This window comes from Lasiodiplodia theobromae (genome assembly GCF_012971845.1).
Source record: "Lasiodiplodia theobromae strain AM2As chromosome Unknown scaffold_2, whole genome shotgun sequence".
Classification (NCBI taxonomy): Eukaryota; Fungi; Ascomycota; class Dothideomycetes; order Botryosphaeriales; family Botryosphaeriaceae; genus Lasiodiplodia; species Lasiodiplodia theobromae.
In genome coordinates, this window is record NW_023336495.1 from 1,011,058 (window position 1) to 1,034,649 (window position 23,592).

At 55.5% G+C, this 23,592-nt stretch overlaps 9 protein-coding genes across 9 annotated transcripts; 4 read left to right on the forward strand and 5 right to left on the reverse strand.

Annotated features, from left to right (window-relative positions):
* Positions 1-301: 301 nt before the first annotated feature.
* On the reverse strand, positions 302-2,025 carry LTHEOB_834 (Fad/Fmn-containing dehydrogenase; the record flags this gene model as incomplete). Its single annotated transcript, XM_035517806.1, has 4 exons — positions 302-498; positions 550-1,156; positions 1,215-1,287; positions 1,364-2,025. 4 exons carry the CDS (start codon positions 2,023-2,025, stop codon positions 302-304), a joined length of 1,539 nt encoding a protein of 512 aa, XP_035369593.1.
* Positions 2,026-3,310: 1,285 nt separating this feature from the next.
* On the reverse strand, positions 3,311-6,296 carry LTHEOB_835 (Heterogeneous nuclear ribonucleoprotein hrp1; the record flags this gene model as incomplete). Its single annotated transcript, XM_035517817.1, has 5 exons — positions 3,311-4,498; positions 4,556-4,719; positions 4,813-4,853; positions 5,942-6,196; positions 6,253-6,296. The coding sequence occupies 5 exons, from the start codon at positions 6,294-6,296 to the stop codon at positions 3,311-3,313; spliced, it is 1,692 nt and encodes a 563-aa protein (XP_035369594.1).
* A 449-nt stretch (positions 6,297-6,745) lies between these two features.
* On the forward strand, positions 6,746-8,835 carry LTHEOB_836 (GTPase activating protein; the record flags this gene model as incomplete). The annotated part of the gene is made up of 4 exons (XM_035517828.1): positions 6,746-6,849; positions 6,990-7,100; positions 7,154-8,498; positions 8,569-8,835. 4 exons carry the CDS (start codon positions 6,746-6,748, stop codon positions 8,833-8,835), a joined length of 1,827 nt encoding a protein of 608 aa, XP_035369595.1.
* Positions 8,836-9,780: 945 nt separating this feature from the next.
* LTHEOB_837 (uncharacterized protein) lies at positions 9,781-10,299 on the reverse strand (the record flags this gene model as incomplete). Its single annotated transcript, XM_035517839.1, has 1 exon — positions 9,781-10,299. The coding sequence occupies one exon, from the start codon at positions 10,297-10,299 to the stop codon at positions 9,781-9,783; it is 519 nt and encodes a 172-aa protein (XP_035369596.1).
* Positions 10,300-11,368: 1,069 nt separating this feature from the next.
* LTHEOB_838 (Arginine n-methyltransferase 2) lies at positions 11,369-12,753 on the forward strand (the record flags this gene model as incomplete). The annotated part of the gene is made up of 2 exons (XM_035517850.1): positions 11,369-12,532; positions 12,598-12,753. The coding sequence occupies 2 exons, from the start codon at positions 11,369-11,371 to the stop codon at positions 12,751-12,753; spliced, it is 1,320 nt and encodes a 439-aa protein (XP_035369597.1).
* A 103-nt stretch (positions 12,754-12,856) lies between these two features.
* LTHEOB_839 (Dienelactone hydrolase) lies at positions 12,857-14,103 on the reverse strand (the record flags this gene model as incomplete). Its single annotated transcript, XM_035517861.1, has 2 exons — positions 12,857-13,368; positions 13,545-14,103. 2 exons carry the CDS (start codon positions 14,101-14,103, stop codon positions 12,857-12,859), a joined length of 1,071 nt encoding a protein of 356 aa, XP_035369598.1.
* Positions 14,104-14,936: 833 nt separating this feature from the next.
* LTHEOB_840 (uncharacterized protein) lies at positions 14,937-16,141 on the forward strand (the record flags this gene model as incomplete). The annotated part of the gene is made up of 4 exons (XM_035517873.1): positions 14,937-15,088; positions 15,144-15,221; positions 15,322-16,037; positions 16,092-16,141. The coding sequence occupies 4 exons, from the start codon at positions 14,937-14,939 to the stop codon at positions 16,139-16,141; spliced, it is 996 nt and encodes a 331-aa protein (XP_035369599.1).
* A 442-nt stretch (positions 16,142-16,583) lies between these two features.
* LTHEOB_841 (DNA mismatch repair protein) lies at positions 16,584-19,582 on the forward strand (the record flags this gene model as incomplete). The annotated part of the gene is made up of 5 exons (XM_035517884.1): positions 16,584-16,739; positions 16,789-17,910; positions 17,959-18,219; positions 18,269-18,440; positions 18,492-19,582. 5 exons carry the CDS (start codon positions 16,584-16,586, stop codon positions 19,580-19,582), a joined length of 2,802 nt encoding a protein of 933 aa, XP_035369600.1.
* Positions 19,583-21,167: 1,585 nt separating this feature from the next.
* On the reverse strand, positions 21,168-23,588 carry LTHEOB_842 (uncharacterized protein; the record flags this gene model as incomplete). The annotated part of the gene is made up of 2 exons (XM_035517895.1): positions 21,168-22,754; positions 22,812-23,588. 2 exons carry the CDS (start codon positions 23,586-23,588, stop codon positions 21,168-21,170), a joined length of 2,364 nt encoding a protein of 787 aa, XP_035369601.1.
* Positions 23,589-23,592: the final 4 nt, after the last annotated feature.

Genomic DNA, 23,592 nt, shown 5'->3' on the forward strand with positions numbered 1-23,592 from the left:
GGAGGGGCAAATAGTTGTGAGTGACGGCGTCTGTGGAAGTGACGACAGTGATAAGCAACGGGCACTAAAGGAACTATTTAAGCGCGGCTAAGCCTCAGGGTCAAAGCTTGATTGTAGACATTAGAATCCAACGGGCTGTTGGTTGGCACTAGAGAATGATTGTGAGTGGTCGGCGGTGGCCTAAAAAGCGCCCCCACCACAGCCATCCAGCTCCTCTCGCTCTCCGCGCTCCGCCAAACACCGACGCCGAGCTATCACTACTACTCGCTCCGGCACATCTGCACCCTAAACTCCGCCCGCCTTACGACACGCCGATGATCTCGCCAACAACGCTCTTGAAAATGCCGTTGGGGTCAAAGTCCTCGCGCACCTTTTTGAAGCGCGCCAGATGGTCAGGATCAATGTTCTTGACGGCCTGCTTGAACACATCGCGCGTGTTCTTGGTCCAGTGCGGGCGGCACGGGAACTCATCGATCAGCGTGGTCGCCAGCTTGTGGTCTGTTCGCCATTAATACAACTTTTCCCTCTTCAGGAAAAACGAAGACTTACAGAACGGCTCGTTGAACCTCAGCCCGTCTCCAACCGTGGGCTTGAAGCTCGGAAAATCGAACATGATTGCGCCCTTGCTCCAGTCTGCACCATCAGCCGTGTCGTACGTGACTTGGCCGAGAAGGTCGAAGTAAGCTTTGCCGAACTTGATGTTGATGCCGCTGCGGTACGTGCTGGTCATGATAATGCCCTTGGCCGCCTCGTCGTCGAAGGCCTTGCGCACGCGCTTCAGCACCGCGTTTGCCTGCGTCACTGGGAACGCGAGCTCCATCGTCAGCCCACGTAGTCCGAAGTCCCACTCGGTGCCATAGCCCGGGTACAGCCCGCCAATGAGCACGTCGTAGTTCCATCCGTACACCGGCCACGTCAAGATCGCTTTGTCGGTCGTCTTCTCGCGGAAGTTTGGCGGTGACCAGAGCGAGAAGAAGAGCGTCTCAGCAGCGATGTTGGACGACGCCAGGTACTTGCCCGAGTTGAGCAGCGCCGCCGCCGTGTCAGCCTCGAGTTTGGTGACGGAGAAGGTGGATTGGAATCCTTCTTGATCTGACGTGTTTGCCGGCACAGGGTCGTAATAGCGGTAGTGGAATTTGCGCAGGAAAGGCCACCACTGATAGTCACCATATCAGCCCTGCTTTGACCAGGCACACAAGGAAAGTAACACTCACCCAAAAGTTTGCAGTAGCGTATGGGCTGATCAATCCGTAGATGTCCCCATCCAGGACGTCCTCCTCCAACAAACTAAACGAAAGTGACTGTCAGCATACTAAACCCCCAATTACAGACGGCAGTTGAAAAAGACAGAAAAAGAACTTACGTTTCCTGCTGCGCATACACCTTAAAATCCGGGTAAATCTTCATCTTCATCCTTACAATCACGCCCAGCAGCCCCAAGCTCGTGCTCGCCGCCAACCACTCATCACTCCCCTCATCCCTCGCCACCACCCTCGTCTTCCCACTCCCATCCACGATATGCAGCTCCTCCACACCCGCCGCGACCATCGAGTCCTCGCGCAAGCTGCTCCGGTGCGCCCCCATCGCCACACTCCCAGCCAACGTAATATTCCAATTAACAAGCGTGTACCCGACGCTAGCGCCGCGCTGGTGCAAGTACTCCGCGAGCTGGAAGAAAGTAACGCCCGCCTCGATGAGGACCGTCCCCGTCTCCGCGCCCTCGGGCAGGTCGAAGTCGGAGATGCCGTTGACGTACTCGGTGCGGATGACGAGCGTGCTGCTCGAGTTGTCGGCGCACATGGTGTCGTACCACATGTGGCCCTTGCCCGACGCCCGCACCGGCGTGCCCGCCGCCGCCGCCTCCGCCACCAGCGACTCGATCTGCGCCACCGACGTCGCGTTGATGACTGAGGCTACGTCGTTGCATGCGGGGAACCCCGGCCCGTCGAAGGTGTTGTAGGGGATGGCGGCTGCGCCGAGCGCTGCGGCGAGGAGGGGCAGGAAGGGCTTCATGAGTGGTGCCATGGTTGGAGTAGAGAGGCAGACAGTTTGCCAGAGAGAGAGAGACGGGGTAGGCAGAGGGTGTCAATGCCTAAGACAGGCGAGGAGGGGGGGGGGAAGAGAAAAGAGAAGGGAAAGAAAAAAGGAAGTCTGTAGCTATGCTGATTTCTTATAGTAACGTAGGCAGAGGGCGGATGACCCCCCAAGTCGGCAACGATGTGCTTACCCCATCCTCGTCGTGTGTTGACCCGCCATCCGGGAGGCGTTGGGCGCATGGCCTACTTTCTGCTGCTTTCCTTTTTTTTTTCTGTCGAGTAACCTGGGCTGCATGCCCATTCAGTCAGCCGCGCCTTGCTCATGTGAAAGGAAAGTGAACCCAATCATCCAGATCGGATGCCAGGCCAGCCCGTGTAAGCTCTTCTCGCTTGATCGGCATAAACAAAAGTCGGACGACACGCAGGTGCCGCATGCGAGGTACGTACAAAAGAGCATGCCAAGCACGGCGATCGTGATACTAAAACACCCCGACCCGGCGGGGAACCCTGTTCCTCGCTCCAAACGGGGCTCGTCGTAAGGAGAAGGTGAGCTTTGGACGGAAAATTAGTAGGGACGTGTACAAAGCTTCAAAAGGTACGTGGATTTTCCCTGATTCATATGCATCCTTGCTATAGGGATAGCCGCCAGAAGGCGGGCATGGCATTGGCTGGGACCTTGCAGCTTGGCGCTTATGCCTGTAAATCAACAAGGAGAATGAGGAAACCAAAACCGAAGAGCTACTCGCACGAACATGACCACATCAAGTATGGTCCCCTTTGCATACCAGGTACAGCAAAAACGTGATGTCATTGGCATATGGATTTCGAGTCTCTGCATACGTATCCAGGAAGAGCAGGAAAGCGGAGCAAAAGAAGACATGAAGAAGGAACCGCCCTGGCGTAATATACATTCAGAAAGAGCAGCTTGTGAGATGAAAACTGGAAGAAAGACCCCCTCGTCATTGTGATAGGACCCCACTTCTTCAACCAGACACCGACCTGGTGACGAGGTTACCCTGAATCTTTTTCGCAGATCTGAGATTTTAATGCAGTGGAGAAAAGAAACCCGACCGAACCCATTACCATCCCGTGAACTTGAAAGAGAGCTGATGAAACCGAGGCAATGGACATCTCCCGTGGCCTCGAGCGCAGTCGCAAATCTAGTGCCATCGTTTGACTGAAGTTAGCCGAGCGATGACATGTGAATCTCGGTGCAAATGTATACAGCCGGGAAAAAGCTCTGCCAAGCAGAAGCATTGGAGATGATCGGCAGCTTAGCCGTTCCTCGCGTACGGGTGGAATCCTCTGTGCGAACCCCGGCCACCGCCGCGGTAGTTTGCGCCCGGCTTGCCAGCATTCTTAGGGCCGGTGGGAGCGTTTGCAGGCGCGTTGCTAGGCTGGACCGGCGGCGTGGTGGCCTGTCCACGAGCGACACCACCTCCCCTCTGCGCACCACCGAACCCGCCTCTACCAGCACCACCGAATCCACCACGGGCCGCACCACCCTGTGAGCCATTGGCCGGCATGTTGGGCTGCGGAACGTCGTCGTACATGCCCTCCCAGCTGGTCGGTCCGCCTTGGTTGTAGCCGCCCTGACCGTATGCGCCTTGCTGCATCCGGCGCGCCTGCTGCTGCTCATACTTCTGCTGTTCAAATGCGAGCTGTTCTTGCGCATTGAAACCCGGACGGTTGGCTGCCGCAGCCGCTGCAGCCATCATGTTGGCGCCACCGGGACCGCCCTGGAAACCACCAGGACCCATAGCGCCAGGACCCATCTGGCCCTGCTGCATTTGTTGCTGCATCATAGGGTTCATGCCATTCTGCATAGGGGTACCGGGAGGAACGGGGCTGCCGGTGGGAGACATGGAGTTGTTGCCCCTCATCTGGTTCATGGCCATCATCTGTTGCATCATCTGTGGGTTCATCTGACCACCGCCCATCATCGGGTTCATTTGTCCACCGCCTTGCATGCTAGCGGCCATCTGTTGCTGCATCATAGCGAAGTACTGTTGCATACGTTGCCAGTACTGTGCCATCATGGCCGGGCTCATGCCATTGGGCATGCCCTGTGCACCCTGCTGCTGGTTCTGCTGGTTGTCGAAACCACCATCACGGTTGCCAAACTTATCGCCACGACGACCAAACTTTCCTCCCCTGTCATCGTCGTTATCCTTTAGATTACCACGCGGTTGTGCGCGCTTGACTTCGATGGGCTTTCCGAGGATGGCGAGCGGGCCCTGAAGACAGGCATCGACAGCAGCCTCGCCGTCGAAGGTGACGAATCCGAAGCCACGGGGTCGGCCAGTGTCCTTGTCCATCATGAGGGTGGCATCTATGACGCGGCCAAACTGTTCGAAGAAAGTCTTGAAGTCTTGCTCGGTGGCCTCCTGGCTAACACCACCAACGAAGATCTTTGCAGTCTTTTCCTGCTCCTCGCGGGGAATCGCACGCTTCGGATCAATCTACAGGAATCTTGTCACTTTAGTAATTCTTATGTGCCTGGACCATGCACTACTCACAATCTTGCCATCGAGATAGTGCTCTTTCACCATGACAATGTTGACCGTCTTGGGGTCCTTGAAGGTAAGGAAGCCAAAGCCACGGGACCGGCCGGTAGCACCATCGCGCATGACGGTGCACTCGGCGACCTCACCAAACTGAGAGAAGTAGTCACGCAGCGATTCTAGCGGATGGACGTGTTAGTACGGCTAGCAAGGCTCGCTTATTTGGGAAAGCCATCGCGTGCAGCACAGGGCATCGTATCGGGACTACTCACGATCCGTGGTCTCCCAGTTCAATCCACCAATGAACATTTTACTAGTGAATTGGTCAGTTCGTCGGCCATTGAAGAATGCGGCAAAGCAGCGGAGCTAAATAAGCAAAGAAATGAGTGGGGAGCGGCAAGCGGATCGAGTCGGTTTTCGAAGTCTCCCTAGTCTCGTCGTGCAAAGTGTCAAGCGTCGCGCTAATTGGGCCCAGTCGTGGTGCAAGCCTTGGATCTTTGGATGTGCAAGTCGTCGCGTTGACGCCGGACGGGTGCCGATTTGCTTGCCTGAAAGCAATGTTTCGCCATAGCTCTTTGCTGATTGATACTGTCCATGGCAACCGAGTGTCCAGCTGGGCTGGACCTGAAGCCATTGTGGACTCGACGCCGCCACCACGGCCTATCGTCGCAAGAGCACACTGATGTTCGGCAGGAAGCGTCTGTGTTTTGCTACGAACCGAGTGCTAGGCGCCGGCAGCTTCAGACCCCAGCGACGGAGAGTGATGCCCCAGTCCCATCTACCTGCTCGAAGCTATCCTCGCTGGCTCTATGGAGATTATCTCGACAAGAAGCTACGCTCCTAAAGGTAGCAGATTGAGCTGATTTGCGGCTGACGACGAGCATAAAATGGTGATCGAAGCTGTTGTGTACCAGTTTCCGGCGTTCCTCAATAACGCGCTTGTTATCTCTCCCGTGATTCATCCCAGGGATGCTGATGCAAGACACGCCAAACAGGCATGCCTTTGTGCGCGAATTGAGGAGGAGGCCAAGCGTGGCCGATTCCATTGTGATTTCCGCCAGAGACCGTCCCATCCCCGTTCCAATAATCGGGCTGATTTTTCTCTTGCTCCTAACCAGCTCTTCATTCCGAGGGGCCCAGAACCTGGCGCTGTGCCAAAATTTGGAAAGTGGAGTTTGTCCCGATTTCTCCATGCCCGAATCAATCATTACGTGGCTACGCTATCTTCCATGCGTACTTTGCAGCCAGGACAGCGTAGAGCCCACGACTCGGGGCTTGATACAAAACGACCCACAACACTTGGGAATCCGGAAGACCGACTCGTTCCGCTTACCTTGCTCGGTATTGTGATATGTTGGGGGAAAAGCACGAAAGCTGGGATGAGCAAAATAGTCCACTTACCCGTCTTCTTTGATGCCAATGCCGCTCGGTTGCTCGTGACCTCCAGACTGCTCATGGTGACCAGCGTGATTGTCGCCACCGTTCATGTTCACATCGCCATCGCCTGCACCTGCAATCCCACCATTGTGGCTGGACACCTGGTGCTCAACAACGGACGGAGCGGCCGCGGGCGCGGGTTCCGGGGCAGACGGCACGGCTTGGGCAGCGGGAGCAGCGGGCTGAGCGGGCTTGGAAGGAGCCTCGTCGTTCTCGTAGCTGGAAACTGGAGCGTCAGACAGAGATTTCGCGCGGCAGCCATCGTGGAAACGCACAGATCGGCGAAGAGATCCTCGTCGAGCTCCTCAGGCTCGGCCATGCTGGGAGAAATGGCGGCGGAGTGACGAAGGTGAGAGTGGCGGGTGAGGGGCCGAGGCCAGCGCGCAGCTAGTTTCGCACCGGCAGGGCGAAGCAGTCGCTGCGCGTGACGCGATCGAGGGTGTGTTTGCTCAGCGGCGGTCGTACAGGCGAGCTGGCGGCCAAGCAAGCAGCGGGGTCAGCAGGCGAGATGGTCGAGGGCGCTGGAGCAAAGGGCGCGTGGACGAAGGGTCGGGAGAGGAGGATGGCTGTGACGAGGGACAGCGCGGAGGTTGGAAGAGGAGGTTAGGGCAGGAGCGGCGTTTCCGCGGTCGGCTATGTCTTAGGGCTTGGCGCAAGCTGGTGGGCGGCGACTCGAGGCCCCAGCGCGCCTGGAGAAAGCAGCAGAGCGTAACAGCTCCGGTCCCAGATTCCTGCGTGACCTCCGTCACCTCACCCATCTCGCCCCAAATGGCTGGCAAGAAGCAGCAGCAGGTACTCCCGCCCCCTCGCGCTCCCTCGTCCATTCCACCCCCAGGCTTTGCTGACCCGCGCGACGCAAGGAAATGGTCCAGGTCGGTTCGTAACAGCTACCACCCATCCCCACGCCCTCAGCAGTCGCCAGACTGGCTAACCCTGTTGCCCTTGGCGCCTGACAGACCGTGCTGGGTACTTCTCCGCTCTCCCGCACAACGACCTAGCTAACAGGATGCAGCTCTGCCTCCCCTTTCTGGCGGACCAGCTCCGGCGCCGCTAAGAGCTATGACAGCAAGAAAGTAGTCGGCGCGTCATACTCCCACACCGACATCCTACGCTTCGATTCGCTGTAATTTGCCCCACCCTTGCAAGCCTCACTCGAAGACTCATGCTCAGAACCAGTTCCCTTTCGAGCTCCTCCCGCCCGCGTTCGCCAAATTCAAAGAAATCGCACGGCCACGAGAGTCCGACCACTACCCGCGCTAGCCCCGCAGCACCCTCTGCCCAAAAGCCGTATTCATACCTCCAATCCAACAACGACCCCGACGACGACGAAGATGACGAGGAGGAGGAACCGGAGATCACATTTGACGACGATGAGGACGAATTCGGCTTGCCAAGCATCGCCAGCATGCGAAGGAAAGGCAAACGGAAACCCCTCAACAAAGGAAAAGATCCCGGAGGCACCAGCAGCTCCCTCACAAGCCCGCTTGGATCTGACTTTGGTTCGGCACATTGGAGGATGAACAGCGGCGACATTGCTGAGGAGCGCAATGGGAACACGATCCCACTGTACCCCACCGCAAAGCCCACTGTAGGGAAGATTTTGCGACCTCAGTACAAAGACATCCTCCGCGACCCGGCAAATGCGTTGCATCTCATAGCGCACCCTGCGCTCCCTCCAGGTGCTCCCCAGAAGGAAGTAGAAGAGCACTCAGCGCGAATTGGGCGCATCAACAAGTTCAAGCGCATCCTACAGTCCAGTACCATCACACTACCAGACCTGCGCTCGACAGCTTGGTCCGGAATACCCGTGGAGGTGCGCCCAATGACTTGGCAGCTTTTACTCGGATACCTTCCCGCTAGCAGCGAACGCCGGGTCACGACGTTGGAGCGAAAGAGGAGGGAATACTTGGAAGCCGTAAGACAGGCTTTTGAGAAATCGAATGCGAGTAGTGACGTTGGGACGGCATCCGTCGCGTCGAGCAAAGGGCGCGGCCGAGGTCTCGACGAGGCTATCTGGCACCAGATCAGCATTGATGTACCTCGCACGAACCCACATCTCGAGCTCTATAGCTACGAAGCAACTCAAAGGTCCCTCGAACGGATTCTTTACGTCTGGGCTATCAGGCATCCGGCCAGCGGCTACGTCCAGGGCATTAATGATCTGGTGACGCCGTTCTGGCAGGTGTTTTTGGGTGCATACATCACCGACCCAGATGTTGAGTCGGGAATGGACCCAGGCCAATTACCAAAACCGGTATTGGATGCCGTTGAGGCGGATTCCTTTTGGTGTCTTACGAAGCTGCTGGACGGCATTCAGGACAACTACATCTTTGCGCAACCGGGTATTCAGAGGCAGGTCGCTAGCCTACGCGACCTCACAACCAGGATTGACAAGACGCTGGCGACACATCTCGAGAGAGAAGGGGTGGAGTTCATCCAATTCAGTTTCCGCTGGATGAATTGTCTTCTCATGCGCGAAATCAGCGTAAAGAACACAATCAGGATGTGGGATACATATTTGGTACGTTCAATTCACAACCCAATGCACCTATGGCAAGACTTCACTTTACTAACGCAAAAAATGTGTACAGGCTGAGGAGCGAGGCTTTTCCGACTTCCACCTCTACGTTTGCGCTGCTTTCTTGGTCAAATGGACCGACCAACTCGTCAAGATGGACTTCCAAGAAATCATGATGTTCCTCCAAAGTCTACCTACGCGTAGTTGGACCGAGAAGGATATTGAGCTCCTTCTTAGTGAGGCTTTCATATGGCAAAGCTTGTTCAGAGGTAGCAGCGCACACCTAAAGGGACAGAGTACGAAGGTCGGGAACGGTATGGTTGGAATGGGTCCTGGTTGATTCGACAACCCGTAAGGACTCTAAAATGTATTAACGGGCTGCGTCCGAACCCATGCAAGCAGAAGTTTTGTGAGATGGGACAGGGTTGCTGGATGCGGTGTTTTTGGATGGATCGGGTCTGAATGGCACTGTTTTGACACTTCTTTGATACCTCCCCGAAAAAAATCACCCAAGCGACGTAGGGAAGTTTAGTATAATTGTAATTGTATGTCTTGTCGATCAATGGCAATGAATGATAGCAAATCGGCTACCATAGTTGCTCTAAAAAACAATTCCACTAAATTATAGCTTCATTGTAAGTCTTGAAGCGAATAAAAGTATTGTTGGGCTATCGCAACCTCGCTCTAATAATGTCTGATGCTCAGAACCTCTCTAAATATTGAGCAATGCCTTTGTTGTTACCGAGTATTTCCGCTGTTCCCAACTCAACTATGTCGGACAACTCAATATAACACGGGATCATGTTGCTTTGTTCCAATCCAACCACGTATAATATATAATACGCCAGCTCGCTGTTATACTCATGAGACAGACGGCCGCTCTTACATGTCCGGTCATTGCATTAAGTAGCTTTAGATGATAATTGTGTAATGTGACAGCATTAGCAATGTCACTCATGGTTTCGAAGGATATGAGTAGATTTAGTATGCATTAAGACTGCTCCAGCTACCCGTGAATATCTCAGAAACGACCGCAATCATGTGTGAGAGAGTGATGTTGATGCTGACCAAGAAGTAAGCAATGGTCGTTGATACTGTTGAGCCCATGAAAAGTGCCGGGTAGCAATCTCAGGCCCCGATTTTTCCGAACACATAGCTTGGGGTCAACCCGCGCCGAACGGTCCAAAGGTGCGGGATTCGGCATTCCGCTGTTCTGTGTTGCATTTTCATGTCCTCTCAAAGCCCTGCGCCGCCTTTTTACTCCCCTTATGACCGACGCAGGCTCTTAGATCGTTCCCTGTTGCTTCTCTCTGACCTCCTCCAGGTAAGCCTTCAGAACTTCTACGCATCTGATCGCATTCTTCTTCCGAACCCGCAAGATGCGCAGTTTCTTCCTCGCCATTTCCCACTCCTTCTGAGCCTTCTCCTTCTCTGCCTCGAGTTCTTCGAGCGATGCCAGCAAGTCGCTGTCTTCCTTCCATACTCTTTCGCAGCTTCCCGCCATCATCATCCTCTGGCCCTCGTTGTGCAAAATGTCGAAGGAAAGTTCCAGAAACCGCTTTCTGAAGTTGCCGCCCATCACCGCATTCATCCCCGCCAGACCAGCTGCTATTTTTTGAACGAGTTGCTTCAAGTTTTGAACGCTCTTGTTCAGGATGGGTTCCATTTTGGTGAGGTGGAAACTGAGCTCGGCTTTGTGTTTGAGCACAAGTTGCGCAAAGCGAAGCGCAGGCGTGTTGGCCACGAGTGGGCGTTTGTTGATCCTCGGGACGTTGTTCTTGGTGGTATCATCTGTGTTGACCATGTTGTGGATGCTTGAGGTGGGTGCGCGAGGAAAGTTTTGAGTACCGGGATGCGTGTTTGGAGAGGACGGTGTAAAGAGGGTTTGTCGGGTGGTGGTGGTAGGAAAGCGAAGTGAGGGTGTTCGGCGACAGTGGGTGTTTGCACCGGGCACGTTAGTGGGCAGTCGCAGCGGGTGGTTGTGTCAGGTGCACCGACCATTGTCAATAGCACGGTACCGACGATGATTCACAATCCGCCTTTGGTTCACCTAGCCCATCCTGATTCCAGTAGAAGTTCTAGGGAACCAGGCTACGTGCCGCCCGCCATCATCTATGCGTGAGCGATTCAGAAGAGGCTACTATCACTAGTTGTGGACATGTGCAGCACCATTCATACTTTGACTTTCATTCTACCATCTACAGCTCAGTCTACTAAATGAATGACTCCATCTTGTCTTTCATAAATTATTTTTGTAGTGCACCCCGTTAAACTGACGCCCAACACCAGTGATACTACATAATCTGCAAGTCGGCAGCAACACAGTCTCAGTGCTAGTCATGCGGTAGCCTATATCACTTGTAGCCCAAGTCAATTGAAGTGATATTCCAAGCTTGATCTCCGGCCGCTATCTTGCGCGACAGCAAAAAAAAAAAAGAATTCCATCTCCTCCAAGAGCCATCCCTCAGCTCTAACGTGGAGGACAGCGTTGCGAAGTGAGAGTACGTGCTGTAAGAATTGACGAGCGTAACAGAAAAGCGTAAATTTTGTAACTGAGAATAGGAGGTTGGAGAAAGATTACGAAAATTTGGGAGACCCAAGATTGGCAAGAGTTCAAGCAATGGTTCATAGCCCACCAGATCGCCGGGTATGCGTCGTGTCGCCGTGTGGTCGCAATAAACTCCAATCCCATGCACCATCGCACGCACCCGAAAACTAAACGCCGATCCCACCGACGTTTCCCCGCACTGGTCAAGAATTTCTGGTCGGCATCCCTTCCGCCCTTTCCTTCTGACATCCAGCAGAACTCCACCTAATAATAACCCAATTCCCTCCCTTGATTCTTCGATAAAGCAAGGGGAAAAGCAGCCACAATGATGGAGGGTATAGAAGTCGACACCGATCTCTCCACGCACTCGCTCCTCCTCGCTGCGGCCAACCACGACGTCGCCGCGCTGCGCGATCTGCTGCGCAACACGTCCGCCAACGTGCAGGACGAGGACACGGGCTACACGCCTCTGCACGCCGCCGTCGCCGCCTTCGAGCCCGAGCCTGAAGAGGAAAAACCGCAGGACGGCGACCAGCAGCAGACCAACGGTCATGCGGCAGAGGCGAAGCCGCAGCCCAGCGAGGAAGACCTCGAGAAGGCAACCAAGGCAATCAAGCTGCTCATGGCCAACGGCGCCATCTGGAACGACTTGGACAATAATGGAGAGACGCCCGGCTGCATCGCGGCGCGCCTGGGCCTGAAGGACATTTATGGGCTGTTCGTCGACGCCGGCGTGCGCGCGGAGCTGCTGCTGAGCCGGCTGGACGAGTATCAGATCCTCGGCGACAACGGAGAGTCGGACGGCGAGGAGGACGAGGACGAAGGCGACGGTGAGGAGATACAGGTGGTGGAGGGCGAGGAGATGGAGGGATACGAGGTCGTTCAGGAAGAGAGCAGCAAAGGCGAGGATCTGAGCGCATCGGGAGTGGTGGTCGAAGCTGATGAGGGCAAGAAGGAGGAGGGTGGCCCGGCGAATCCGGACGTCAAGAGCGCCGAGTACCTGGCGTCGCAGCTCACTTTTGAGGGAGACCGGTTGCTCGACGCGGACAAAAACGGCGTGATGATGGCGTGGGAGACCTCCATCATGCAGCGCAGCGCGGATCTGCTGCTGCCGAAGGAAGGCCTGCGCGTGCTCAATGTCGGCCACGGTATGGGCATTATCGACAGGATCATCCAGGAAAAGAAGCCGGCGGAGCACCATATCATCGAGGCACACCCTGCCGTCGTGAAGCGTATGAAGGAGGAGGGTTGGACGGAGAAGAAGGGCGTCTCCGTGCACGAGGGAAAGTGGCAGGACGTCGTCGAGGATCTCGTTGCCCAGAACATCACTTTCGACGCCATTTACTTCGACACCTTTGCGGAGGACTACAAGGCGCTCCGCGAATTCTTCAGCGAGTATGTCATCGGACTTCTCGACTCAGAAGGCAGGTTCGGCTTCTTCAACGGTCTTGGTGCGGACAGGAAGATCTGCTACGACGTCTACACGAAGGTAAGCGGATTAACTACATACACTGCCATTACCTATAATCATCTAATCATGTCATCCCCTTGTAGGTTGTTGAGATGGACCTTTTCGAAGCCGGCTTCGACACGGAGTGGGAGGAGATTCCCATTCCCGACCTCGACGCGAACGGCGAGTGGGAGGGCGTCAGGCGGAAGTACTGGGTGCTCGACACCTACAGACTTCCCACCTGCAAGTTCATCGGTTGAACTGTGACTACTCTCCAATCATTCCGGCGCAGGCGGTCTGCACATCCAGAAGATGAAACCTTCCCTTAACCAAAATTGCTGCTGCTGCTTTGTCTCTCTATGATCACCACTTGTCAAGCAGTTCGTTGCTGGGTATGTCCTCCTCGTCCAACACCTTCTTGGCATTGTCGTCGATGATTGGCAGTTGCTCCAATCCCTTCTGTTTCATGTGCTTGGGAACGACGTTCGGGTCCAACAAGCCGATCTGGACCAGGACGCTCGCCTGGTCCCAGTATACCTTTTCGTGCACAAGCTTCCCGCCGCGGATACACACGACGCTGACCATGGCGACCTGTACGGCCTTATTGGTGGGCGGAACGTCGGGTAGGATCCACGGCATCTCTTGCGTGTGCCGGAAGGAGACGACCATCTCGTCGACGACGCGGTCGACGCCGGCGGTGCGTGAGATGAGGCGAATGTTCATCGAAGACGGGATGTTGGGGAGGAAGAAGTCGCGGTAGAAGCGCATCAAGTCGCCGCGGCCAATGCCGCCGGTGGCGGTCGGGACGTGGTTGACATAAGGCTGCGGGACCATAGTGCTCATGGTCTTCGCCGCGTCCTTTTCCTGGAACTTGTCTGCAAGCGCGCGAGAGAAAATTCATCAGCCCATCCGCCTACTGAAATGAAAAAGACTACGAATGCAATTGGTACTGAATGCGCATGTCCAAGCTGCTTCAACGGGGCCCTAGTTCCCCGTAGCACCATGCCCCCCAGCAATTGATCTAGGTGTAAAGAAAGCAAAGGCCGCTTACACTGAATGTGCTCTTCCCACACGCTCTCCAAATCTACGTTGATCTTAAACCCTTTCCGCACGGCTCCTAGCGTCCTGCTCCACGCCAGCCCAGCCGCGATGGGCTCGTACTCGGCCAGGTCCATCTCGGCAAACCCAGCCTCGGTGCCACGATACCAATAGGTCTTCATGGTGGTGCCGCTAAGTGATTGGGCGCCGGAGAGGTGCAGGATGAGAGGCAGCTGGGTGGGGTATTTGAAGTTGGGCGACGGCAGGACGTCCGGGTAGTAGACGACCATGGCGCACAGGCGCGGCATGGGTTTCTGGGCCAGCTGAAGGCAGACGGTGGCAGCGGTACCAAAGGCAACGATGGCGTAGTATTCGCCCAGCTGAAGCGAGTCGGGGACGGCGGCGATCTCAGAGGCGAAGGCAGGGGACACTGAGTGGTAGGTCACGTCGAAACCCTCGTCGCGGAAGAAGCGCAGAGTTGCCGGGTCGAACTCGTCGTCCTCACCACAGACGTGGAGCTGCGGCGGCTTCCTGTTGAAGGAGAGGAAGCCAGCGGTCGTCGTGCCGTTCATGTTTGCGACGGTCGGTTCGTGTCGTTGGCGCGGAGGGATCTGGAGGTCTGAAAGGTTGAGTTGTGGGCAAGCTTGTAGCTTATAGTTACAGGCTCTCGAGGAGCAGACAATGGCTTGCGCGAGCCAGCAATCGTGGTGTTGCGACGGAGACGCGAACAGCCAAGCTGTGCGGTGAGTGAGGGGGAGATGAGACGTCTCACCAGGCTGGCGGAAAGTTCAAGAAGCAGAAGTCCGCGCCCGCACGCTACGGGCTGACGTCGCCCTGACTGCAGCGCCTGTGCCTGTTATGCCCTTGTTCTGCTGCAGCTGCCATCCCAGTTTTCGCGCGCGCGTTGCCTTATCGATTGCTGCCCGGTAGGGGTCGCGCCGCGTTTTCCGATGACGTAGGACCGGGAGAGCGGCGGGCTGAAACGCCTGATCCCAGCTGGCCTTGCGGTTGTCTGGTCGCACGGAATCGACGCGAGTGGCTGCTTGCAAATTCGTCAGCCCCCGCCTTGCACAGTGCAGTACAACTTGAAACCTACTGACGGTACACCTCTCAAATTGCTTTTTTAATTGCTGTCTACCTGTGCGATGTATGTATTTGCTTTTCGGGGAGCTAAAGTCCCCAGACGAAGCCCGCGGCGCCGAATGGTCAGCCACAGCGGCCGGCGCCGGGCACGCTAAGCCTTGGGGATCCACGCCGACGCCTGCGGAGATTGAAATACCACGCGCCTGAGACTATTTACTTCCCCATCGTCAGACAAGCGATGGCCGATCATATCCGAATCATAACCGCATACACTCAGCAGCGGGAATCCGCGACGGCCGCGTGAAAAGGCCGATCACTTACCATGGCGGAAAACGAGCAGGGAATCCATTCTAACGGCACGATTCATTTCGAGACGTCCGACGCCATTCCAACACTCGAAGGAAAAGGCGTGCTCGTCACGGGCGGGGCGACAGGAGTGGGGGCAGCGGTCGTGACAGCGCTGGCCACTGCAGGGTGAGTCGACAGCGAGCTTCAAGCACAGATGTGATGGGTCTAAAGCAACATATAGCGCGTACGTTACCATCGCTGATAGCGTTGCAAACGAAGGCCAGCGCTTGATGCTAGATCTGGTCAATCAGAACAAACAGTAAGCATCACATCTTTTCTCACAACATCGCCCTCCGAAATTACCTCTTCGTACAAACCTACTTTCTTGACACGAGCCAATCTTCTCCACCCGTAAACAGCGTTCAATACCTCCACACCCCCCTTTCCTCCTTCCGCTCGCAAACGGAAACCTTCGCCCACGCCTCCGCTTTCTCCCCAACCGGCGCCCTCTCCCTCGTGATCATCAACACCCTTTCTTCCGCCTTGTCTCCCTCCTTTGCGCCTACCGACTCTCTGTTCGACTGGCTCGCCAACCCCCCTTCCGTCCCGGGCTTCCCGCCTACCTTGGGCCCTCCACCAACCGCGCCGGTCGACCTCAGCGTCACCGCCGTCTTGTACTCCGTACACCTGGCCTTCCATCATTTCAAGGCCGCTGCTTCTACTCCCGCTGCTGCTGGCGTGAAAGCAGCGGGCGATGGAGGTGGAGGTGATTGTTCGACGCACGTGAATGTGGAGAGAAATCTCCTCTTCTTGGCGCCGCGGGCGTACGTTGAGCAGGATGGGCTGAGGCCAGGTGCGCTGGCATCCGGCGCGGCGGCGGCGGGGCTACGAGCTGTATTCAAGGATTTGAGGGATGCGGTGAAAAGGGGCGTGCCGGGCTTGGAGGGGTCTGATGTGAGGGTCAATTTGGTCGCGGTAGGGGAGGTGTCGAAGAGTGATGGCATGAACAAAAGCGGAATCAGCGCCGGGAAGCAGGTCAAGGCTGATGGAGTGCTGTTGGAAGAGGATGAGGGGGAGAAGCACGAAGTGTATGTGGATGCGGTTATGCGGGTGGTGCGTGATGGTAGCTTGCATGGTGAGCTCTGCGGCAATGATCAGGAGTGATGAGAATGCTAACGGTGATTTGCAGGTTGTGCTCTAGCTGTCTCGGATGATGGTGTGCAGGGTGTAAAAGTTTGAAAGACAAGGCTGGGTGAACATTGATGCGTTGATATGTTTGGTACTGAGCGATTGAACAGGCTGGACACATCCAAGGGTTGACGATGGCTTGTTGGGTAACCTGCAAACTCTGATGCAGCATCGTTGCTCGTACGCAGAAGGTACAAAAAAACACTACCTTTTCTGATGGATCCATTTTGCTCCTTGTGGTTGCACTTTGTGATCAGACACAATTATCAAACCGATTGCCCATTCAAAACATAGAAGGGAAAGGGTCGATGATGCATGGCAGAGGAGGAGCTTTGACGGTGCACGTGCCACCCCATTAATGCCGACGCGTCCGCGGCGCGCGTCGCGTATCCCGGTAGGCCGTGTCACTGTCGCCGCCGCGCCAATCGACTCGACTGCTCTGCTCTCCAATTGACGCCGCAGAACATCTTCGCTGTCCTCGCCGGCAACCAACATGGCCTCCCGTCCCGAGCTCAAGGTCGAAGACGAGAACGGTTTTATCAGGTTCTTCCGCAACCTGCCCACGAAAACCGACGATACCGTCCGCATTTTCGACCGCGGCGATTTCTACACTGCCCACGGTGACGATGCCGTCTTCATTGCACGCACTGTACGCTGCTAGACGCGACGATGGTAGCCCTATACTGATGCGCAAACAGGTCTACAGAACCACGTCCGTCCTGCGTCAGCTTGGCCGCGAGCCTGGCCTCGAATCCGTTACCCTCTCCATCACCGTCTTCCGCAACTTCCTCCGCGAAGCTCTGTTCCGTCTAAGCAAGCGCATTGAGATATGGGAATCCACCGGCCGTTCGAATTGGAAGGTCACCAAGCAGGCCTCGCCCGGAAATTTGCAAGACGTCGAGGAGGACCTCGGCGGCCAGCTCGACTCCGCTCCCATAATCCTGTCCGTCAAAATCACGGCCAGGGCATCCGAGGCACGCCACGTCGGTGTATGCTTCGCTGATGCTAGCGTGCGTGAGCTTGGCGTCAGCGAGTTCCTTGACAATGACCTCTACTCCAACTTCGAATCTCTCCTCATCCAGCTCGGCGCGAGGGAATGCTTGGTGCAAGCGGACAGTTCAAGGAAAGATGTCGAGCTGGCTAAGTTGAGGACAATCGCCGACAATTGCGGCTGTGCCGTTTCAGAGAGAAGCTCCGTCGACTTTGGCACCAAGGACATTGATCAGGATCTCTCTCGACTGCTACGCGATGAACGCGCCGCAGGTACCCTGCCCCAGACCGACCTGAAGCTGGCCATGGGGGCTGCGGCGGCCCTGATTCGGTACCTGGGAGTCATGTCCGATCAGACCAACTTTGGCCAGTATCAGCTCTACCAACACGATCTCGCACAGTTCATGAAGCTCGATGCTGCGGCATTGAAGGCGCTAAACTTGATGCCAGGTCCTCGTGATGGCTCCAAGACCATGAGCTTGTATGGTTTGCTGAACCATTGCAAGACACCACTGGGTAGCCGACTCCTTGCCCAGTGGCTCAAGCAGCCTCTGATGGACGTGAAGGAAATCGAGCGCAGGCAGCAGTTGGTCGAAGCCTTTGTGATGGATACTGAGCTGCGACAAACAATGCAAGAGGAACATCTCCGGTCGATCCCGGACCTTTACCGCCTAGCAAAGAAGTTCCAGCGTAAAATGGCAAATCTCGAGGATGTCGTTCGCGCATACCAAGTGACCATTCGCCTCCCAGGCTTCTTAGGAACCCTCGAGGGTGTCATGGATGAGCAGTATAAGGATCCTTTGGATACGGAATATACTGCGAAGTTGAATGTAGGATCTCCAAAAGTCATCCAAATTCATACGCTAATAGTGCACTAGGAATGTTCCAACAGCTTGGCCAAACTCCAGGAGATGGTCGAGACTACCGTCGACCTGGAGGCGCTAGACAACCACGAGTTTATCATCAAGCCCGAGTTCGACGATGACCTTCGGAGCATCAGCAAGCGCTTGGAAAAGATCAGAAAGACTATGCAGGTTGAGCACTCGCGAGTAGGCGACGACCTTGATCAGGATACCGACAAGAAGCTTTTCTTGGAGAACCACAAGGTTCACGGCTGGTGTTTCCGTCTGACCCGCAATGTGAGTAGACAGTGTGCGATTCATCACCAGGTTGCTAACGACACTATAGGAAGCCGGTTGCATCCGAAACAAGAAGCAATACAAGGAATGCTCGACACAAAAGAATGGCGTCTACTTCACCACCGATAAATTGGCAGAGCTGAGAAGAGAATTTGACCAGCTCTCAGAGAATTACAACCGCACACAGCGGGGCCTCGTCAATGAGGTGGTCAATGTAGCCTGTAAGAACTATAGACCCTAGGAAACGCGATGGCCATGCTGATGCGCTCTAGCTTCGTACTGCCCGGTGCTTGAGAGACTTGCCGGTATCATTGCTCATCTGGACGTTATCGTCAGCTTTGCTCATGTATCCGTCCACGCACCCACGGCCTACGTCCGTCCCAAGATGCACAAGCGTGGAACTGGCAACACGATCTTGAAAGAGGCCCGGCACCCGTGCATGGAAATGCAGGACGACATCTCTTTTATCACGAATGATGTGTCTCTGGTCCGTGGAGAGTCTGAATTTCTCATCATCACCGGCCCCAACATGGGTGGTAAGTCGACTTATATCCGCCAAATTGGTGTCATCGCTCTCCTCGCCCAGGTCGGGTGCTTTGTGCCGTGTAGCGAAGCCGAGCTTTGCATCTTTGACAGCATACTTGCGCGCGTGGGCGCCAGCGACAGCACACTCAAGGGCGTGTCGACATTCATGGCGGAGATGCTCGAGACGGCCAACATCCTCAAGAGCGCGACGCGCGAAAGCCTGATCATCATCGACGAGCTGGGCCGCGGCACCAGCACGTACGACGGCTTCGGCCTGGCTTGGGCCATCTCAGAGCACATTGTGCGCGAGATTGGCGCGTTCGCGGCCTTCGCCACGCATTTCCACGAGCTCACCGCGCTCGTCGACACGTATCCGCAGGTGCAGAACCTGCACGTAGTCGCGCACATCGGCGAGCGTCAGCAGGACTCGACGATGGCGGACGGCGACGACGACGACGCTGCCGTGACGGAAAAGCGCAGAGAGGTCACGCTGCTGTACAAGGTCGAGCCGGGCGTGTGCGATCAGTCGTTCGGCATCCACGTGGCGGAGTTGGTGCGCTTCCCGCAGAAGGTGGTCAACATGGCGAAACGCAAGGCGGACGAGCTCGAGGATTTCTCGGGCAAGCACGAGGACATGGAGGCGCTGGGTCAGGCGAGCAAGGCGGACGTCGAGGAGGGGAGCAGGATGTTGAAGGACGTGCTGCTGAAGTGGAAGGAAGAGTGCGCGAAGGAAGGGTTGACGGGGAAGGAGGAGCAGGTGGCCAAGATGAGGGAGTTGGTGAAGGGGAACGAGGAGTTGATGAAGAATCCGTTCTTCAAGCGGGTGAGGGCGCTGTGAGTGCCCTACTGTGTGTTTTGCTCAGATGGTGGAGATACGGGTACAGGGTAGTGGATCTAGCTGGGAATGGCGTTTTGGGTGGCACATGGGAAAAGGTATCGGCTTGTTCGCTGTTGTGTAGCTGAAGATCAAGTAAGCCGTGAAAATATTTGATGTTTCCAAATAACACTGGATGAGAATGAGCGCGAAAGGAGACAGCGAGCCATGCTCTGTTTGTGAATATCTTCGTTTAGTGCACATCAATGATCCTAAATCGCAAAACGTATAGTAATTGTCACCCTAAAGAAACCAGAGGCTTCTGATATCTAATCAATTCACAACTGTTAGCATGGTACCGACCAACTTTCTAAAACACTCCGCTGTGCCCACTTTGGCATATCTCCCTTCTTCGGTATCAACTTTTTCATTTGGATTACATCTATTTACATCCGTAACCACTGCCATAGTAAGTCATAGTAAATATATACCCCGCGAAGAACGCTACACCTGTTCTATGTAGAATAACAATCTAAATAGAGGCAATTATAAAAACCAAGCACGTAGGTAGAGTGCTGTATTTCTTACGCAAAGGCTTACAGAAAGCCAAGCTCTTTTGCTACCCGCTGTGCTAATCTTGCGACCCCTACTACTTGCACATTGCCAGATACCCGGCACTACCTCCTCACTGTTAGGTCCCTGCTTCAGTTCAGACACATTCTCCACTTGTCATGATGTTTATCATCTGATGGTGCGTCAGTGAGACTCCAAAATAGCCACAAGGCTGACGTGGCTGCGTTGCCATAGGCTGGATCGCGTGGATGAAGACGTCATGAGGCGTTAAAGAGGCGCTGAGCGGGATCAATCAGAGCAAGATCCGGCCTTTCCGACGAGAGGAAAGAGAGCATATGGTCTAGCCAAAAACAGTCTCATCGTGCGAAGCACCAAATTTCTGATGTCGGAGCTGAGCAGTAGTAGATAGGAATACCAGATCAGAGAGACTGCCTCATACATGTGTGTACATACTGATTAATGAACAATAATGTACCCGTCCATCCGTGTTTCTCTATCGAGGACGAAAGGAAATTTCTTTTTTGCCCTCCTGCGGGCAAACCCGCTGTTTCTATACACAGACCTGGAAATAATTGAGAGTGTAGACCAGTCACACCGCATTCCATGCGCTCCGATAGATTTCGCTTTCCCATATCCCAGACATGACCTTTGTTCCCTAGCCAGAAAAGCACGAAGACCAACCGAAGGAAAAAGGATAAGGAGAAAAAACTACTTAACAAGAAAAAATCGAACCAACTCATTGACAATCCCTCACACCACTGGATACTTAATCCCCAACAACAGCCAAAGGCCCAATAATCTTCTGGCTCTACTCATGACGGTCATCAAGTTTCATCCATTTTTGAAACCAAAAGGGGGGGAAAGAAAAGAAGAAAGAAAAAAAAAGGAAAAGCAACTGCCTCCGTGTGCAAGCTCCCCCAACACCACGCTGCGCTCAAGAACACCAACGCAAGCAAGCACGCAACAACCAACGACTCACACTCACACACACACACAGCCATTCAATAATGCAGAGCAGCAGCCGCAGCCGCCACGCTTACAACTTCCGTATCGCCTCCTCAAAATCGTCCGAGGAGTCGCTCGTGCTCCTCGCGTGCGCGTAGGCGCCCCTGCTGCTCCCCACCCCCGCAGCGCCCTGCGGCACGCCCGGCGCCGGCACGCGCACGTCCATGGGCGCCGACGACAGGCCGCCGCCGGTCAGATTGCGGCTGTGGCCACCAGGGGCGCTGGTCGGCGCGCCGGTGGCCGACGGCATGGGCACGGTCCAGCGCTCCTCGTCGCTCAGCACGCCGGGCTCGGGGTCCTCCATGTCGGATTCCTTGAGGTCGCCGTACGTGGGCGGCGAGCCGTAACGGCCGTAGAAGGCGTCGTCGCTGTCCGACGAGAGGCTTGGGAGGTGCGAGGCGCCCTGGCGTTGTTGAGACTTGCCGTTGTTGTTGTTGTCGTTGTCATTGTTGTCGTCGTCGTAGCGGCTGTCGCCCTTGACGAGGCCGAGGCGCTCTTCCTCAGTGTCGCCGCCGCCGCCGCCGCTGGCGCGGGTGGCGTGGCCCGGTTTGCGATGGGCGAAGCTTAGGCCGGAGCGGGCGCTCATGGGGCGGAGATCACTGCTCGCAGAGTCGGGACGTGAGAAGGGGTGGAAGACGTTAGTGAAAGAGAATTGACGCTTGGTGGAGCCGGTTGTGCCTGCAGTATGAGGCGGAGGCGGCGGTGGATTGAGTCCACTACTACCCGGCGATTTGACTCGCTCGTCAATAGATGCTGCCCAGTGGACACCGCTAGACGAAGATCCAGGTGGTGGGTGATATGAAGTGTCATCTTCATGACCCTCGGTACGGAGGCCCGGCGGGAGGCCATACACATGTGGGTTGCCGGCGCCATCTGTGGCGAAATCTTGAGCAATAATAGAGCTAGGGGCTGGGGGAGGACCTCGTGAATTCAGCGAAGACAAGGAAGCGGATTTGGTAGGAACCGCAATCGACTCCAGAGGCACCGGATGCGTCGACGCGTGGGATGGGCGTCGCTTGGATCTGCGGAGGGTCGACAGACGCGAGAGAAATCCGGGATGGATATCATCGTCGCTGTTGGCGCCGTGCTCGGAATCTGAATCTGGAAAATGCGACATGCCCAACGGCGGATGGACCGTCTTCTGGCGTCGGATTGACGGCTGACCTGAGCTGAGCACCGTCTTGCGTCTGCGCAGACCGTCCCATTCGATAGACTCATTCTCCCCGATAGGCTCCATGCTCACAGAAGCAAGTGTCTTCGCCTCCTCGGCTTCTCTCCTCTGTCGTGCAACCGAGAACGTGCGGATGATAGCAGCACCACCACGAATGGTGTCAGCTCTCGGCTCGTATTCCGGCTCCTCTTGCTCAGCAACCGTTCGGACCTGGTCGAGGTCACCCTGGAACACTGCGGCATCGGGAACGTCCTTGGCAGACTTGGAAAGTTGGAGCAGAACCACGCCGGAGCAAATCTGCAAGAAACCCATGACGACCGTGGCAATGGTCGTTCCAGTGCCCTTGAAGCCCTGGAACAGGATGGCAGAAGTGACAATAGTGGCACTAGTGAAGAAAACGTAATACGTAGGCGTGACCAGCGCGGCGTTATAGATATTGAGAGCTTTCTGTCACCCTCGTGTCAGCGATACTTGCAGGCAGTGCAGCACTTCTTCAAAACTTACATTGAGGTAAATGATCTCTGTCAAAAGCGTGGCAATCACAAAAACCAAGACAACGTAAAGGAACCACTGGTTGAACTGTGAAACACCTCGGATTTGCGCAAGAATGGCAGAACCCAGCCCCTGAGTAGCAACAACGCTCAACCCTCCAATCATGCTGCATATACTGATGTATATCATCATGGTCTTCTTTGCATACCGGGGCGCCGCCCAGAGAGCGAGAAAGAGAGCGATGAGTATGACAACACCAGTGTACGACAAGAACCCGGGAGTGACGACGAGCTTCTTCATCTCCTGAATGGTGGAGACCGAGGACTGCTCGGGAGCATTGAGGACGATGACGACGGAGCCAACAATGCAGTTGAAGCAGCCAACCTTGCCAACGAAACTCAGGCGCTCTTTGAGAAATATTGCGGAGAGGATAGCGGTGACGACGACGGACAAGGCGCCCATGGGAGTGACCAGGATCGCGTCGACGAAGGCATATGCGACAAAGTTACACACCTCGCCGATGATCATGAGGGTCATTCCGGTCCACCACATCCAGTTTTTGAGGTAGCCGTATCCCTCACCAGCTTCCTCTTGGTACTTTTCGTTTGCGGACAGCAATCCCTTCTTCTTGACCACGAACGATATGCCAATGAATAGGCCGGAGGACAGTGCTAATATGATTCCAACAACCTTGTAAACCGCGGGCTTTTCCGAGGCGTCTCCAGTCGACACACCGCTGCGGGCGTAGAGCTGGTGGCCCGCCAACAGGGCGTCGCCGGCGAAATCCATGGCG